At 42.2% G+C, this 18,026-nt stretch overlaps 1 protein-coding gene across 4 annotated transcripts in view; it reads right to left on the minus strand.

Annotated features, from left to right (window-relative positions):
* Positions 1-7,708: 7,708 nt before the first annotated feature.
* DOK5 (docking protein 5) overlaps positions 7,709-18,026 on the minus strand; it is a 167,513-nt gene continuing 157,195 nt past the window's right edge. For 3 of the 4 annotated variants that reach the window (XM_073005700.1, XM_008013606.3, XM_037982628.2), the window contains exons 7-8: positions 16,295-16,415; positions 7,709-8,177 (exon numbers count right to left, since the gene is read on the minus strand). In XM_073005700.1, the coding sequence (XP_072861801.1) occupies positions 8,113-8,177; positions 16,295-16,415 (186 nt within the window). In that variant the 3' untranslated portion in view covers positions 7,709-8,112. Of the gene's footprint in view, positions 8,178-14,088; positions 14,206-16,294; positions 16,416-18,026 lie in introns of all 4 variants that reach the window. The other variant, XM_073005692.1, reaches the window with a different exon arrangement.

The following is an 18,026-nucleotide window of genomic DNA, read 5'->3' on the forward strand; positions in this document are numbered from 1 at the left end:
GTCCCAGCTACCCTGGAGGTAGAGATGAGAGGATGGCTTGAACCCTGGGAGGTGTAGGTTGCAGTGAGCCATGATTGTGCCACCGCACTCCAGAGTGAAACCCTGTCAAAAAAATACAAAAAACTAGCCGGGCGAGGTGGCGGGTGCCTGTAGTCTCAGCTACTCAGGAGGCTGAGGCAGGAGAATGGCGTAAACCTGGGAGGCGGAGCTTGCAGTGAGCTGAGATCCAGCCACTGCACTCCAGCCTGGGCGACAGAGCGAGACTCCATCTCAAAAAAAAAAAAAAAAAAAAAACAATAAAATAAAACAAAACAAAATAAAACCATATAGCTGGCCACTTCCTCTTCCTCTGGCTTGGAGGTCTCAGGGAGGACTTCTGAGTGCCTGATACTTAAGTTGATGTCTGAGAAAGCATCACTTTTGAAAGAGTGGAGGATTTTTGTAGACAAAGAAACAGAAGAAACAATGACTCCTGCAGTGAGAGGGAGCAGGCCCCGTTCAGGAAACGGCTAAATGTTCCATTACAGGGAGGACATCAATTTCACAGGTAGTACATGTGGCAAGACATGTGAGCAGTAGCCTGGAACCTGGATGATCCATTGGTTCGTTTGAGGGTAGGGATCATATAGAGGAGAGCTTGCCCAAACCGCCCTGCAGAGGTCATACGGTCCCTGTTGCAACCACTCAAGTCTACTGGTGCAGCGCAAAAGCAGCCACAGATAATACTTTAACAAATGGACATGGCTGTCTGCCAAAAAAACTTTATTTACAATAGCAGGGAATAGGCTGGCTTTGGCCCTCAGACCAGAGTTTGAAGACTTTTGTTATAGAGGCCTTCCATGTGTTCCTCATCTGTCTTGCTACAGAAATAGGCCTAGAGAGATAACTCTCTACTACAAAAACAAACAATTAAACCTGGTCTTTGGCCTTTTAGGGTTTTCTGTGTAAACAAGCACATGTAAATATAGCATAGAAACACAGAGAGGAGCAGTCATGGTCTGCTGAAATTCAGAGCTTAAATGAAAATACTTGCAAACCATGCATCTGACAAAAGGCTAATACCTAGAATCTACAAGGAGCTTGAGCAACTCAACAAGAAAAAACACAAATAACCCCATTAAAAAGTGGGCAAACGGCATGAACAGACATTTCTCAAAAGATGACCAACAAGTGGCCAACAAACATGAAGAAATGCTCCACATCACGAACCACCAGAGAACTGCAAACTACAATCACAATGAGATACCATCCTACACCAGTCAGATGGCTATTACTAAAAAGACAAGGCTAGGTGCATGGCGCAAGCCTGTAATCCTAGCACTTTGGGAGGCTGAGACGGATGGATCACAAAGTCCAGAGATCGAGACCAGCCTGGCCAACATGGTGAAACCCCATCTCTACTAAAACTACAAAAAATTAGCCAGGCATGGTGGCGAGCACCTGTAATCCCAGCTACTCAGGAGGCTGAGGCAGGAAAATCGCTTGAAACCAGGAGGCAGAGGTTGCAGTGAGCTAAGATCATGTCACTGCACTCCAGCCTGGGTGACAGTGAGACTCCACCTCAAAAAAAAAAAAAAAAAAAGACAACAGATATTGGTGAGGATGCAGAGAAAAGGACACACTTATACACTGTTGGTGAGAATGTAAATCAGTACAACTTCTATGGAAAAAAGTATGGAGATTTCTCAATTCAAAATAGAACTACCATTCCATTCAGCATCTCACTACTGGATTCTTACCCAAAGGAAAAGAAATCCCTACATTAAAAAGATAATTGCACTCATATATTTACTGTAGCACTTCTCATTATAACAATGTCATGGAATCAACCTAAGTGTCCATCAATAGATGATTAAAGAAAATGTGATGCACATATATATTCATATATATCACATAGATACAATATAAAAATAAATAATAAACATAAATGCATACCATGGAATACTATGCAGCCATAAAAATGAAATTATGTCTTTTACAGCAACGTGGATGAACCTGGAGGCCATTATCCTAAGTGAAATACTCAGAAACAGAAAGTCAAATACCTCAAGTTCTCACTTATAAGTGGGAGCTAAAAATGACTACACAAGACCATAGACGGCGGAATAACAGACATTGGAGACTTCAAAAGCAGGAGGTTGGGAAGTGGGTGAGGGCCAAAAAATTACTTATGGGTACGATGTTCATTATTCAAATGATGGGTTCACTAGAAGCCCAGATACCATTACTATGTAACAGTGAGGTAACAAAACTGCATTTGTATTCCCTAAATCTAAATACATAAATAATTTCAAAAAGCTGTTACTTTGAAGAGAACAATAAAATTGATAAATAAGTCATACTAACCCCCAAAAAAGAGAAAATACTCATATCAAAAATAAAAGCCAGGCCATCCATATCTGATCCCATGGACACTGAAAGGAAATTAGAAGAATATTATAAACTCCATACCCACACATTTGATAACCTAGATCAGTTGGACCAATTAATTCCTTGAAAGACCTAATCTACTAAAATTCGCAAAAGGATGAAACGGAATACTCAATAACCTTCAAAACATTTACGTATTCCAAAACATGTTTAGCCATATTAACTTATTTAACCTAGTGGGTCTAGGGGTTCCCGTTTTGTCAAGAACATTTGAAAATGGAAAACATATGATGACCTAATTGACTATGCATTCACTGAGGGAAGGGACTATGCCCAATTCATCTCTGCATCCTCAGGGCCTATCATGTTTGATGTACAGTGAATGCTGGATGAAACAAGGAATGTATGAATGATGCATGTTGTACCTGGAAGAAAATCCCTAATCTTGAACACACCCTTCAGTTTTCAATATTATCTGTGTCCCTAAAAATAAAAGGCATACAATACCAGAAAAAAAAAAAAAAAAGAAAATGGAAAACATTTAATTTTAATATATGACTCATTAGGTCAAAGAATCGATCCCCACTGTGGGATATTTTTACACAATGGGTACCACATTTATAGAGAACGCAGGCAAAAATGATATTTTTTCATGGTTAAAGGAAGGCATAATTATTTTCTGTACAGTAACTTCCTCTAAGATCATAGAGGGTATCAAATAATAAATAATCCCCAGGTATTATTCTTATTTGAGCCCTGTATTAAGGAGGTGGACATTTCTCAGTTGACGCATTTCAACAGATGTTGAGGTTAATTCACAACCTATTTTGTAGAGGCATAAAACTCAATCACCACTGATTTTTTATATAAAGGTTTTTATATATAACCTTTATATATGTAAACTTGGGCTTTTCAGACAAAAAAATACTAAGCCTTATCTGTATTAGTCTGTTGTCACAGTTCCACAAAGAACTACCTGAGACTGGGTAATTTATGAAGAAAAGAGGTTTAATTGACTCACAGTTCCACAGGCTTAACAGGAAGCACGACAGGGAGGCCCCAGGAAACTGACAGTCATGGCGGAAGGTGAAGAGGAAACAAGCACCTTCTTCACATGGCGGCAGAAGAGTGAGAGAGTGAAGGGGAAAGCCCTAGACACTTTCAAACAACCTGCTCTTGTGAGAATTCCATCACGAAAACAGCAAGCGGGAAGTCCACCTCCATGACTCAATCACCTCCCGCCAGGCCCCTCCCTTCAACACTGGGAATTATACAATTCGACAAGAGATTTGGATGGGACACAGAGCCAAGCCCCAGCATTACCCATCCGCAGTATCTGTAAATCCCCCTAAGCAACTCCTGCTTTTCTGTAGAAGACAGAATGCAGCCTCACCAAAGGCCAAAGATAATAAAATTGGTATTGTAACAAAAATAGAAGAACTCGGAGAAAGGAAGCAAGACAGGTTGACTGGTGGCTCAGTGCCGAAGCCTGAGCTAGAGCAGCTGGATTCTTGCTTCCTTCCCTTCCTCACCCTGCCTTTTTTTTTTTTTTTTTTTTTTCAGTCTCTGCTTTGTTTTCACAAGCAGCCCCTGACTGGCTCTTTCCTAATAAAAAGAGCAGTGTGGGAAGGCCTCAAACTTCAGGCATCTCGGAGAAACAAAGAAGGTCAAACCAAGTCTCCTTATTAGTTGTTATAGCAACAAAGAAAATATTGCAGCGACGCTGAAAATGCCTCCTGGAATCCCACTTCTGGAGCTGCAATTACAGCACATCTCCCCTTCCTGAGTGTTAACCCACGCACGAAATCACGACTGTACCTGTGTCCCAGAATTCTGCATCTCCTGACAAGGGAAGCGTCTTGGGCAGCCCACTCGCATGGAGGCACTGGCTTGGCTCTACCACCTGACTTTCCACAGGTGTCTTGGATAAAAGCACATTGCCAGTTGCCTCCAGGTGCCTCAAGTCTTACCTGATAGGGACTCTCTGCATTTCTGTCTCCTCCAGCTTTGTTAAAATGAGATTTTATGCCATTTACCACCTGCACCGGAGTTACCTAGAGACACCGATTGAAAATGTAAATGTATGGACTCCACCCTAGATCTAGTGAATAGGTGTCTTTGCCAGCATTTAAGAACTGCTAGCTTACGGAGGGGAAGTGTGGGTGATGGTACTTTACTTAGTGCAGATCCAGGCAAAAGATTATCACTTGGTCCTGCCTTGGTTGAATCAAATCACAACAGATTGATCCAATGAGTTTGCAATGAAATCAGCCAACTGTTGATTTTCATGACACGACAGGCAACCTTACCTTCATCCAGTATTTAATCTACAGAATTTAAAACCTGAATATGAAAAGGAAATTTCAAGTTTGCTGTCTTAATGGAAATCTGAACATCAATGTTTTTTTTTTTCCCCCCAGGACCAAAGGAAAGATTTTCTTTAATATAGTTTATACAGTATTTCTAGCTCATAAAGTATTCTCTTTCTCAAAAGTCAAGATTGTCCAAAGAAGAAATAGTAAAATGTCATCTCATACAAATGTATGTTCCTGTTAGTTTTTCTGTGTCCTGAGCAATTGGCTTATAAATTGAGTCTGTGGATCAGGCATGGTGAAGGCAAACACACTTCTGTATACATCCTGGCATTCCCATATATACTGGTAAATAAGTACTTGGAAAATGAATGAATACATTTCAGAAACTCAAGCAGTCTTCCCTGAGAGCATTTTAATCACTACTGCAATATCCTGCCTTAAACTGGGTAAAAAAAGATATTTTTAACAGAGTTGAGGATGCAAAGAGGAATAGGAGATTTACTTCCCTACTCCCCCACCCTCACCTCCCACCAAAAGAAAAATGTTGCTTTTTCCAATATGTAATTAAAACAGAAACATCATCGTTCAGCCTCCAGATCCCAGTTTATTTGCAAGTTGTCATGAATGCTTTAGAATTTAGTTTGCATTAGGTAAAAATCCACCAGAGCTTTGAAAAACTTTCTCACACTATGTTCACTACTTGAGGTAGGGATTTAGAAAAAATTCAAAATCACTTCAAATTATCAAATTATCATTCCCCTTATTTTAGGCCAGATATTAAAGTATTTAAATTTCTTATGTTTTCCACCTGAAACTGTGAAATTAATATAAAATAGTATTTGAGGTTTTAATTTTAGAGCAGAAGATCCAGAATTGAGTCAAATCTGCCACTTGTATTTGTGAATAAAGTTTAATTGAAACAGCCATGTCTATCTGTCTATGTATATTAAAAGCAGGCTGGGCATGGTGGCTCGCACCTGTAATCCCAGCACTTTGGGAGGCCGAGACAGGTGGATCACTTGAGGTCAGGAGTTCAAGACCAGCTTGGCCAACCCGGTGAAACCCCATCTCTACTAACAATACACACAGATAAATTAGCTAGGCATGGTGGCACATGCCCGTAATTCCAGCTACTCAGGAGGCTGAGGCAGGAGAATTGCTTGAACCTGGGAGAGGGAGCCTGCAGTGAGCCGAGATAATACCACTGCCCTCCAGCCCAGGTAACAGAACAAGACCCATCTCAAAAAAAAAAAAAAAAACGAAACAAAACACGAAACAGTCTATGGTTGCTTTTGCACTAGAAGGCAACAGAGACCATATGACCCAGAAAGTCTAAAATATTTGCACCCCAACTCTTTACAGAATAAGTTTGCTTTCCCCTAAGGAAGCTGGCCTTAGGGATTTACAGAGCAGACTCAGGAATCAGATTACCTGGGTTCAAACATGAATCTATCATTTAGTAGGTAAAAGATCTTGGGCATATTAATTACATAATTTAGACTCCTTGAGGCTCCATTTCCCCATCTGTAAAATGAAGATAATTATACTTACCTCATGGAGCTATTGTGGTGATTGAGATAATACCACAAAAGCACTTAGAGTTGTGCCCAGCAATAAATAAAAGCTGATAGCATAACCTAATCGAATGCTCTTTTCTGTCAATACATTTCTTTTCTTAAAAATCCTAAAAGAGGTTCTCACTTATAGTTACCTACATTCAGCAACATTTCTTTGCACACTCATTAGCTTGAGGCTTGCTTCAGTAATTTTAACTTCATTAAAATTATAATTATTTCTTTAATTCCATTTCCTTTATCTACTTCTTCAACTTAATCCTCCCATTGGCTGCCAAGGCCCTGGGAATCATGGAGAATCTATTAGGAGACAGTCTTAGAAGAGAAAGAAAATAAAATAAGAACCAGATAAAGTCAGGAAAATGAACAGTGAGGTAATTATCAAATGTGCCTGGCAAACCAAATTTTTAAAACACAAAAATGAAGACCCCTGAGAGAAGTAGGATCAGCTAAAATTGTGTAAAAAGTAGCTACAGAGAACCCAGAGAGAACACAAATGCATTTCCGGGAAGCCATTAGCACTAGACAATTTATATATCCCTAATCTACTAATTAATTGTTAGTTGAATTCAATCCTTTCACCGATATTTCTCAACCCCTTAAAAAAACGCATCCTGACCAGCAGTGTCCTTGGAAATCCCAGCTAACTCAGATCTATAAAACTATGCATTGCTTATCTGAAATTCAAATTTAATTGAGCATCCTGTATTTTATCTGGCAAAGAGTAGTGAAACAGGCAGGCATGATCCCTGCTTGCTCTGCAGCTTTAGAGGAACTCTAACTTACGGTGCTCACAAAATTCAATTCACATCCAGCACTGACCTTCTCTTTAGAAGTTCACGGCCACCGGGGGCCCATTTAGCAGGTGTCACTGTATGATATTTCCAACTTGATTTTCTTGTGGTACTCTTCTGGAATTAAAGTCTTTGGCAACAAAGACTGTGTCTTTTGATTTCTACGTCCCTGGACACCAGTACAGTGCCGGAAACCCATAGATACTCAATACAGACCACGTTAATGAATGAGTGAGAAAATGCGTGAATGGTTGAATTCATATTAAACACAATACGCAATACACTCAAAGCTCACATGCAAAATGTCCACACACCCTTCAGAAATACCTAGGATAGAGAAAAACGTGTTGCCAAAATTCAAAGAACATATGGGTGAAGAATGATCTTTTATTTTCAAATGTTTTATGAAGGTACTCCGAACAAAATAAACGCTTTTAAAAAAGGGGGTAGGAGGGTGAAGAAAGCATATAAGAAAAACTGTAACCCTGTAAACAATACTAACGGGTTCTTTGAAAGAATAGTTTTGAACAGAACAGATAAGAGTGAGTCAAAGCACTGATTTAACTAATTGGTGATATAATCAAATATAATTTCCAGTAGTTAATCAGAACCACAGTAATAATAACTGAGGAATAGGGCATAAACAAACAACAAATAATTAAAAGCCATTTTATTGTCAATACTGACTGTCATACAACTGAAACACTTGGAAGGAAAATCACAAGAATCCACAAAAGGACAGATTCAGAGAAGTGCAAGGGATAAGGTATCTACAATAGAAAATCATTTCGTGACATTGACTTCTTTCTGTCCAGCTGTAAAAGAGGGAACACAGAGTCAATATCTATAGAGCATGTTTCAATTACGCTAAGAATTTAAAAAAGAAAAAGAAAATAAAGAAAATTATTGTATTGCAGAGTTTCCCAATGACCACACAATTAGCCAGGACGTTAAGCTTCTTCTCTTCGTCGTCACTTCCCTTGCTGTCATTCTGTGACCTCCTGGGTGAATCTGTGGCTGACACATCACAAGTGTGTTAACAATTCTTGGCAGTTACTGTCAGTGCTCAGATCTGTAGGCTGGAAAAGTCTCTGTTCGATGAAGCTTCAGAGGACTGGCAACATCTTTTCCAAAAAGAATTTAAAATCAACAGTTACAAGAGAGAGCCCACAATCAAATTAGCTGGTAACAATTTTCTCTATAACAGAAATAAGTAAATGTACTTAAGGCAGAATTTTTTCCAAAGGCTACTCACGATGATATGTAAATGAATCACAGATATTGTATGATTTACATATCATTTGCATGTGGCCTCTGGGTTGAGCTGTGGTCAGTCCATTAGCAATTATTTTCTTCCTTAATTTTTCATCTGCCTCAATCCCTACATCCAGAGCATTTAGGAGAAATGAGACAGAACTATGGAAACTTTTAGCTAGAACACTTTTTTGGAAACCTGAGCAGCAATAAGGCAGTCTTATGCTTACACTTTGCTAATCTTGTAAATGTTAAAGAGAATTTCCTAAAATTCATTTAGCTTTTATTATTTCAGGTTTAGATTTCAGACCAAACAGAGTTTAAAAAGTCAAGAAGGCAACACACAAGATCTTTGTGACATATTAATAATATATGGGTTGTCAAGCATTTTCTAGAAAGAGCCAGACACTAAATATTTTAGGTTTTGCAAACCATATGGTCTCATTGCCGCTACTCAGCCCTGCTGCCTGTAGCACAAAAGCAACCATAGTTAATATGTAATGAATGGGCCTGGACATCCTAATAATGCTTTATTAATGAAAACAGCCAGCAGACTGGATTTGGCTCACAAGCCCTAGTTTGCCCATCCCTGTAGATAACACTGCTCTGATTTAACAAAAACTAAAGGTTCTACTGCCACCTGCTGCCCAAGGGTTACCACAAGCAAAGAAATGCACACTGCTAGGTGAAGAGCTCAGGACTCAGCGCAAAGCCTTCGGAACAAACCTCCGCAGCCTTGGTGAGTAAATGTGTGGACCAAGCAGGCACAAGAAATGACTGCAGCCAGTGGAGCATGTCCGCCCACCCACACACATTCAAAAAAATGTTGTTTTTATTTTTATTTTTATTTTTTTCGCCAGGGCTGGAGTGCAGGGGTGTGATCTCAGCTCACTGCAGCCGCAACCTCTTGAGCTCAGGTGATCCTCCCACCTCAGTCTCTCGAGTAACTAGGACCACAGGTGTGCGCCACCACATGCAACTAATTTTTGTATTTTTTGTAGGGACAGGGTTTCACCACATTGCCTAGGCTGGTCTCAAACTCCTGGGCTCAAGTGATCTGCCTTGGCCTCCCAAAGTGCTGAGATTACAAGCGTGAGCCACCGCACCTGGCAATGTTGTTTTTAAACACTAAACCATGCAAAAATGTTTATGGTGGCGTGTGGCCCTTAAGCCTTGAGTTTATGCTCTATTATCTTATCATAAGCAGCCCTGATCTCAGTTCAAGTCCCGTTTGATCTTCCTCCCAGAAGCATGAACTTAGGCAAGGAACAACATCGCTTTGACTCATTTTCCACTCCTGTGGAATGGGGAGAAAACATTTGTTCCCCCTCCTCACAGTCTGTTGAAGAATAAAGGAAGTAGAAATGGCTTCATGAGCTGTAGAGTTTTTTTTTTTTTTTTTTTTTTTTGATTCGGAGTCTTGCTCTGTCGCCCAGGCTGGAGCGCAGTGGCCGGATCTCAGCTCACTGCAAGCTCCGCCTCCCAGGTTTATGCCATTCTCCTGCCTCAGCCTCCCGAGTAGCTGGGACTACAGGCGCCCGCCACCTCACCCGGCTAGTTTTTTGTATTTTTTAGTAGAGACGGGGTTTCACCGTGTTCACCAGGATGGTCTCCATCTTCTGACCTTGTGATCCGCCCGCCTCGGCCTCCCAAAGTGCTGGGATTACAGGCTTGAGCCACTGCGCCTGGCCACTGTACAGTCTTAAATCTATTACTATGGTCTCAACACCAAAACAGAAACAAGCTAAAAAGAACATCTTGGATTCAGATACTTGCAAGACTCAAATCTGAACCAAAGGAAAATGATTTATCCACTCATACAGTTGCTAGTACATAACAGCAGTGATTATTATTAGCTAAGTCTTGAATATTAATATATCCCAAATAATTAGAAATCATTTCTCCCAAACTCCCAGTCAGTTTGAACACACATTCTATTCTCCTTCCAACACACAGACACATGCACGCACTATAACGCAGAGAAATTGTGTTAATGAGTTTGAGTACTATAAGTAAAAATCCAGGAATATCTTTATGACAGTGTATCAAAATCTCCTTCAGGGAGCAGAGACCATACAAATATTGTTAGTGCAGAATCCAAAGTTTTAGTCAACTGCACAGAGAAATGACTGACAACATTCACTTGAGGTCAAGTCAAAATGAAAACGCTTACAGCTTCTATCCTGAAGGCTGAGTCTTTCCTGCCTGGTTTGAATGCTGTGTTTAGTGTAACGCCAGCAAATGGAATGAAAGGCTTCCCAACCCTCCCTACATTGTTGCAGTTCACACAAAAGTCATAAGCTGGTAATAACCTGTAGACCACATCTGGGCCCAGACCTGTTCTCTGGCCTCCACAGGCTTTAAAACATTTGGAATTGCTTATTAATATTTAAATAGCTGCTGACTGCCCATAAAGATGTCAATTTCCCTGTACTCCTGGAAAACTGGAAGGCAAAACTAGCCCTACCTTCTGCTAAGCATGACCATCGGCAGACAGCAGACTGCCTGCTCTCCCTGACATCCGCCAGGGACCCTGCCACTCCTATACCTGTCCCGTTTACTCATCTGCATAGCCTGCCTGGACCCTATAGACATGCGGCTTTGACACCTTTCACATTTGCTTGGATCCAAATCTATTGCTTCCCTCTTTAACTTCTGCTCATATGACGTTTGTGACTGTGGTAGGATTAATACTGAAAAAAACAATGTTAACTTCTCCAAAGTAGCCCCTTGCTCCAAGAATCGATGATCTTTAAAATCAAAATGTAAATGACATGGGTTGGAATGAATCCTCTGGAGGCATTTCGGTCTCAGGGAACCTGCATTTGAAATCACCCATGGAGGCATGACTTCCTCCCACAGGTAAGACCATATGATGAAGGCAATAGCCCTGGATTAGAAGTCAGAGCACCGGAGCACTAATGCCAGTGCCTACATCCACCAGCCACGTGGCCTGGAGTAAGACCTTAACCTCCAAAGGTCTCCATGTCTTCAGTCATTGAAATGGAGAGGATAGTCCCACTCTCACCAACTCCCACGGTTGTCAGGAGAACCACATAAGGCTAAATGGAAGGCGCCTGGTTCAGTGACACAACTGTTCAATGTCACCCTTTGATTTCCTCAAATTACCTTAAGTCCGATCTGTGATCTAGGTGCCTAGTTTTTCTTGTTTTTGTTTTGAAACAAGTGATGCTATCTTCCAAGGCAATTCCCACCGAAGAGCTCTGAAAATCCTGGAGCAATGAAGCACCTTGGCCTAAGGGTAAAGCTTGCTGAGATGATAACTTTGAGAAGGAGGTGAGAGAGTTAGAGGAGCATTGTCCTGAAGCAGACCCTCCGGCGCTCAGGTGCAACAGTCTTGGGGCTAGTCTCCCACTTCCTCTCCTGTTCTCTTGCAGTCCCTTGAATGAAAATGTCAATTAAATCTGACACTGCCATGCTGAGGAGGACCCTCTAATGCTTCCCCTCAAACTTAGGATAAGCAAGTCTTGATCACCTGTGATCACCACCCCAGCTGTCTCTTTATGTCCCTTAGGCACCAGCCACACTGGCTCCTTCCTGATCTTTGAACGCAGGCAGCTAATTTGTGACTCAGGGCCTTTGCATTGCTGACCTCTCTATGGAGAATGCCTTCCCCTGGCTCTTGGTATGGCTGCCTCTTTTAGACTTAAGGTCTTCAGTGATGCAGGGGCTTCCACTGACTACCCCATCTCAAGAAGTCCCTTTGTCAGTGTCTTCTCAAAACCAACAGCTCTGCCTCACCTTCTTTATCATAAAAACTTTCTTTTTCACTGTTCCATATACCAAATCTGAAATTAACTATTGATTATGGATGGTGACTCTCCATTAGATTATAAGCTCTGAGGGGGGAGGAACGTCCCTGCCTGGGAGTCCCAGATATGTCTGTCATCTAGCACAGCGCTTGGCCTACACTAGATGCTCCATAAACATTTACTGAGTAAACAAAGAATGGATGGACAGATGAATGAGAGAGAAAAACCTTACAATCTTTGCTACTTACTAGATAGGTAGTCTTGGACACCTTAGTAACCTTTCAAATTCTCAGTTTCCAAACAGCAAATGAGAATAAAATACCCTGTCAGGCAGCTGTTTTGGGATCTAAATGAAATCATGTATTTTAGGTCTCAGTGGAAAGCCGGTACACAGTAGGTCCTCAGAAAGAGTAGCTTTTAGAAAGACCTCATTGAATCTGGCTTGTCTCCCTCGTAATGATGAAATCTGAGATTTCAGCACTGCACTGGTGGCCTGTGAATGTTTGCTCATATAGCAAGAGGGAGAAGAGGTTTCATGTCCAAATAGATGTGCAGAGCTTTGGTTTAAGTTTAATCAGGTTCTTTTATTGCAGGACATCTCAGAGCCCTGAAATATTGATTTGTTTTCTGACTCTCCATGAGAATTTAACATGTAGCATTTCCCCTAAACTCGTTTGACCACAGTACTTTTCTTAGGGGGAAGGTGCGATCTAGCAGAGTTAGCTTTCCAAGGAACATAATTTGGGAAATGCTACTGATGTAACTGCTGTTATTTTATCCAATGCATTCCTAAAAGAATCCAGTGAAGAGTGTTCAACATAAACTTGTGGATTGTTTCTGTAAGTTTCTTCCATAATTTTCTTTCTTTCTTTCTTTCTTTTTTTTTTTACCGAGACAGAGTTTCACTCTTGTCACCCAGTCTGGAGTACAGTGGCATGATCTTGGCTCACTGCAACCTCTGCTTCCTGGGTTCAAGCAATTCTCCCACCTCAGCCTTCCGAGTAGCTGGAATTACAGATGTCCGCCACTGCATCCGGCTAATTTTGGTATTTTTAGTAGAGGTGGGGTTTCACCACGTTGGCCAGGCTGGTCTTGAACTCCTGACCTCAGGTGATCCACCCACCTCGACCTCCCAAAGGGCTGTGATTACAGGCATGAGCCACCACGCCCAGCCAGTTTTCATTATAAACCTACTTCCAATGTTGATTTTGTATCTGTATAATCATAGAAGAGAATTTCTATGAAAATTTTAAAAACGAAGTGGGAGAAGCAGTGAAGGCAGATTATGTATGTCTTGGATGGCACGTGTCAAAACCAGCACCTCCCTTTCCCCACCAAAAACGGTAATAAAATGGTAATTCCCAAATCAACCAGCAGGTGGCTCTCGAAGACTAAATTTGAGAAAAAGACCATTATTCTCAAACCGATTTGGCAAATTCCTCCCTAAGCGTCTGTATGATTTCCAACCATAACCTCCAGATTTGCCAGGAAAAAAAAAAAAACCCTGAAATTCATCAATTGTAGGTGAATTGGCCAGAGGAATTACAATCCATAATCACCAGCAAAACAAGAAGAAATTAAAGGCTCTGTAACTTCATCATATGGCACACTGGGCCACCAAGTCATTAACTTTACCCAATCTTATTTTCTTTTTCTAAGGGGCATGAAAAGGAGGGGAGAGGGAAGGTAGGCAGTATAGGTAGAAGAATAAAATTTTTTTTAAAAAATTTACTTGTTGTTTAAATAGCCACTTGTAATAAGCAAGATAATTTTAGGTACTCTGTGAACATATTTTAAATCTTCAATACTTATTATTTATGTTATTGTCTATTAAAAAGCATAACTAGCTGGGTGCAGTGGCTGATACCTAGAATTCCAGCACTTTGGGAGGCCGAGGCAGGAAGATTGCTTGAGCTCAGAAGTTTGAGACCAGTCTGTGCAACACAGTAAGACCCCCTCTCTACTAAAAACAAAAAACAATAAATTAGCTGGGCTTGGTGGCACACACCTGTAGTCCCAGCTATTCGGTAGGCTGAGGCAGGAGGATCACTGGTGCCCAGGAGGTTGAGACTGCAGTGAGCCATGATCGCACCGCTGCACTCCAGCCTAGACGAAGAGCCAGATCCTGTCACAACAACAAAGAAAGTATAACCAGTGGATATAGCAGTATTAAGGTAGTAAAATATGCTTTTTTTAAAAAAAAAAAAAAGGTGTATTCAAATAGAAGAGAGTAAAATTGAGTAACATTCTGGTATGTATATAACAAAAACTGTGATAACTCAAATATTGCAAAAAATTTTTGAAGTTTAAAGGGGATCAGTGGCAATTGTTGCAACCCGATCTAACCCATTCTCTCTGCAGAGATATCTTGGAAGGTAAGCCTATTTGTCAATTATTAATTCAGTCATTTGCTCAGCCACTCACAGAGGCACTCAGGATTTTTTTTTTTTTTTTTTTTTTTCGGCATCTGCTATGTGCCATGCTCTCTGCTAGTGAACAGAGCACAGAGTCATGAAAACTAAAATGTAAATACCCCCAGTGCCTTCTTAACATTATGCATTCTTTCAACAAATAGTAATGGAAGGCATGCAAGGCACCGGGGGATAAAATGATAAAGACAGACAGAGGCGCAGCTCTCCTGCCCTCCTGGACACTATTGCTTCCTAGGAGAGCTGACCATGAGTCAAGTGGTCACATAGATAAATATGAAATGAACACTGGTCATCATCTGCGTCTTATGAGTGCGCATCATCAGAGGTGTCCACGCAATCTACAATGAAGTCTGGAGGGTTTCCTTGGAGTCTGAGGGGCGCTGGAGGTGAGACCTGGAGGTGAGCAGGAGTCAACTAGGATGAGGGATGGGCGCAGCCTACAGGAAAAGCTGCCTGGGGGGAGAAAGGACCAACAGCCAAGACTGAGAAAAAGGCTGTTGTGACCAGGGTTCAGAGCGGGCATGGAGGACTGAGGTTGCAGTCTCCCGTGGTCATTCATTCATTCTTGCATTCATTCATTCAGCAAATTTCTGCATGTAAACTACATATGGTCTAGTGCCTGCTATTTCGAGTTTGGTGATCTTGCACCTCATCATTAAAGAGGTTTTTTTGCAAGTATACTCCACACAGGTTTGTTTGCTTGTTTATAAATTATATGTGCATAAGATATTCTTATGTAATATGAAATGTAAAAAAAAAAAAAAACATGTTTGAAGGGACAGGAGAAGGTTTAAATAGAATTTTTTTCAGACAGAGTTTTGTTCTTGTTGTCCAGGCTGGAGTGCAATGGCATGATTCGGCTCACTGCAACCTATGCCTCCCGGGTTCAAGTGATTCCCCTGACTCAGCTGGGATTACAGGCACATGCCACCGTGCCCAGCTAAATTTTGTATTTGTTTTTAGTAGAGACAGGGCTTCACCACGTTGACTAGGCTGGCCTACAACTCCTGACCTCAGGTGATCTGCCTGCCTCAGCCTCCCAGAGTGCTGGGATTACAGGTGTGAGCCACCGTGCCCAGCCAGTTTAAATAGAATTTGTAATTGTTCACGTTGTCTGCACTATGGGCCATTCTGTCTCATGCTTCAGAGACCACTCCTCTGAAAGAAGAGCTTACTAGGATTTGCCTAAAGTCATTCAGCAAACCTGAAGCCATAGCTTCTGGCCTCAGTCCAGGGCCCCATCCAGTCAAACATTGGCTCCTAGACCTGAAGTCTCGGGAGAATCACCTGGAGGGCTTGTTCAAACACACACGGCCTGGCCCCACCCTCAGAGCTCCTGATTCAGTAGGTGTGGGGAAGGGCATGGAAATTTGCATTTCCAGCAAGATGTCAAGTAATGCTGATGCTGTGATTCATCAGTCTGCTACATCATTTCTTGAAGCCTGGTCCCTGGCCCCTCGCCCAGACCCTGTGTACGGTCTGTTAAAAGTGCAGATTGCTCAGCCACATCCTGTGCCTTAAGATCTAGAGTCTCTGGGGATGAAACCCAAGAATCTGCATTTTAAGTGACTTCCCCCAGGACACTGTGATAAATGCAAATATCTGAGAAGTACGGCTCTACAAAGATTAAGTGCCTCATGTTGTGAGGCCTTGGTGGGGGTCCTACCTTTGGAGGAAGGGCACTGACCAGCTGGCATGCAACAGCTGGGAGTTGAGCTGAGCCCTCTCCCCAGAACTGCCAGGCCTGGCCCACACCCTGGACACAGGCAGCACCACGCTTACCTTGCAGGCGGTAGAGCTGCCCCGTGCTGTGCTGCCGTGTGATGTGCTGCCAGTAGGCGCTGCGAGGCAGGGGCACCATGGTGCTCAGTGAGGCGGCCCGCTCACTCATCTTCATCTGGAGCTGCAGCCAAAGGGAAGAAAGTTGTGTGTCAGGAACACTGGGGCTGGAAGAGGCCTGACTGAGGGAACAGGAGAGCATGGAGTACAAGAACCACAGAGCTGGCCAGGCTGCAAATCAATGAGCATTGACTGACGGCGGTGGGCACCGTGGCCAGCTACTGTTTTTGCTTACTTAGCAGCATCCATTCTTTACCCTGCTTGCAACAGTGCATTGATGACGTTCCTCTGGGGAGCTTCCCTCCAACTCAGCTCAGTCCCTCCAGTCCTGGTGGGGCTGACTCCCCCATTCACTTTAGGGTTGGGCTGGTGAGCCATGCCAGACCAGTCAGAAGGAATTCGTTGAGACATTATTAGGATTTTTGTGGAAGAGAGAATCAGCAGAAGTGAGCTAAAGATTTGTGACTGCTTTGTTCATTGCTCTATCCCCAGAGTCTAGAATATTGCCTTATACAGAGGAGATATACAAGTAACATGTGTTGAATAAATGAACCTTCTTGTGGAGTTGGTAAGAGGTTGGAGATGGGACTGGAGCCTATCTTGGAACTACAAAGGGACCAGGTGACAGTGAGTAGACACCGTTCAGAAGAAGACAGCCAAGAAAAGGAGACAAATCTTGACAAGCTCCACTGAGACCTTGGATCCCACTGAATCCAGAGGCTGGCCCCAGACTTTTCAATTGTATTAGCCATTTCATTCTTTTCAGTTTTGGTTTTTTGTTTGTTTGTTTGTTTGTTGTTTGTCAGTTTGTTTGTTTTTGAGACAGAGTCTTGCTCTGTCACCAAGGCTGGAGTGCGGTGGCGCAATCTCAGCTCACTGCAACCTCCGCCTCTGGGCTCAAACAATTCTCCTGCCTCAGTCTCCCGTGTAGCTGGAACTACAGGCGCACGCCACCACGCCTGGCTATTTTTGTTTTTTGTTTTTAGTAGAGATGGGGTTTCTCCATGTTGGCCGGGCTGGTTTCAAACTCCTGACCACCCGCCTTAGCCCCCTAGAATGCTGGGATTACAGGTGTGAGCCACCACAACTGGCCTAATTCTTGTCCGTTTAAACTGGCTTGTGTTGGGTGTTCTAGCATCAGAAAGAGAGGAAAAAAAGTCTGCTTGAACAAGTAACTTTTCTTGACAAATTATTGCTCCAGACATTGAGGGAGGAAAAAAGATGAAATGGCTTTCGGCAGCAGACAACTCTAAAGACACAGTTCTAGTCCCCTAGATTATCAGAGAGCAGTCAATGGCCTGACCAACCACATCGGGGAAATAATTGTACAAAAGAAGGAAAGTTTCAGAGAGAAAAGAGCCTGTAGGATGAGTAGAATAAAAGGAAAGGTGAACGGGGTCAACGTGTGCAAGAAGAATGGGGGTGCAAGTGGAAGCAGCCCTCCAGGCACCCCCGTATCTGAGCCCTGGTCTTAGACACAATCATGACACAGGTTGATTATGCCATTGTGTAAGAAGTGACTATTTGCAAAGCTGGATTTCCCAGATACTTGAATATCAAATAATCCATTCCCATCTTTAAAAAAATTCACCCACAAAAACTTACGCAAGATGTTCATTGGGAGGTAATTGGACATCGGCAAAAGCTGACGGCTATTTAAGTATCCCCTCATTCA

This window comes from Chlorocebus sabaeus, chromosome 2 (genome assembly GCF_047675955.1).
Source record: "Chlorocebus sabaeus isolate Y175 chromosome 2, mChlSab1.0.hap1, whole genome shotgun sequence".
Classification (NCBI taxonomy): Eukaryota; Metazoa; Chordata; class Mammalia; order Primates; family Cercopithecidae; genus Chlorocebus; species Chlorocebus sabaeus.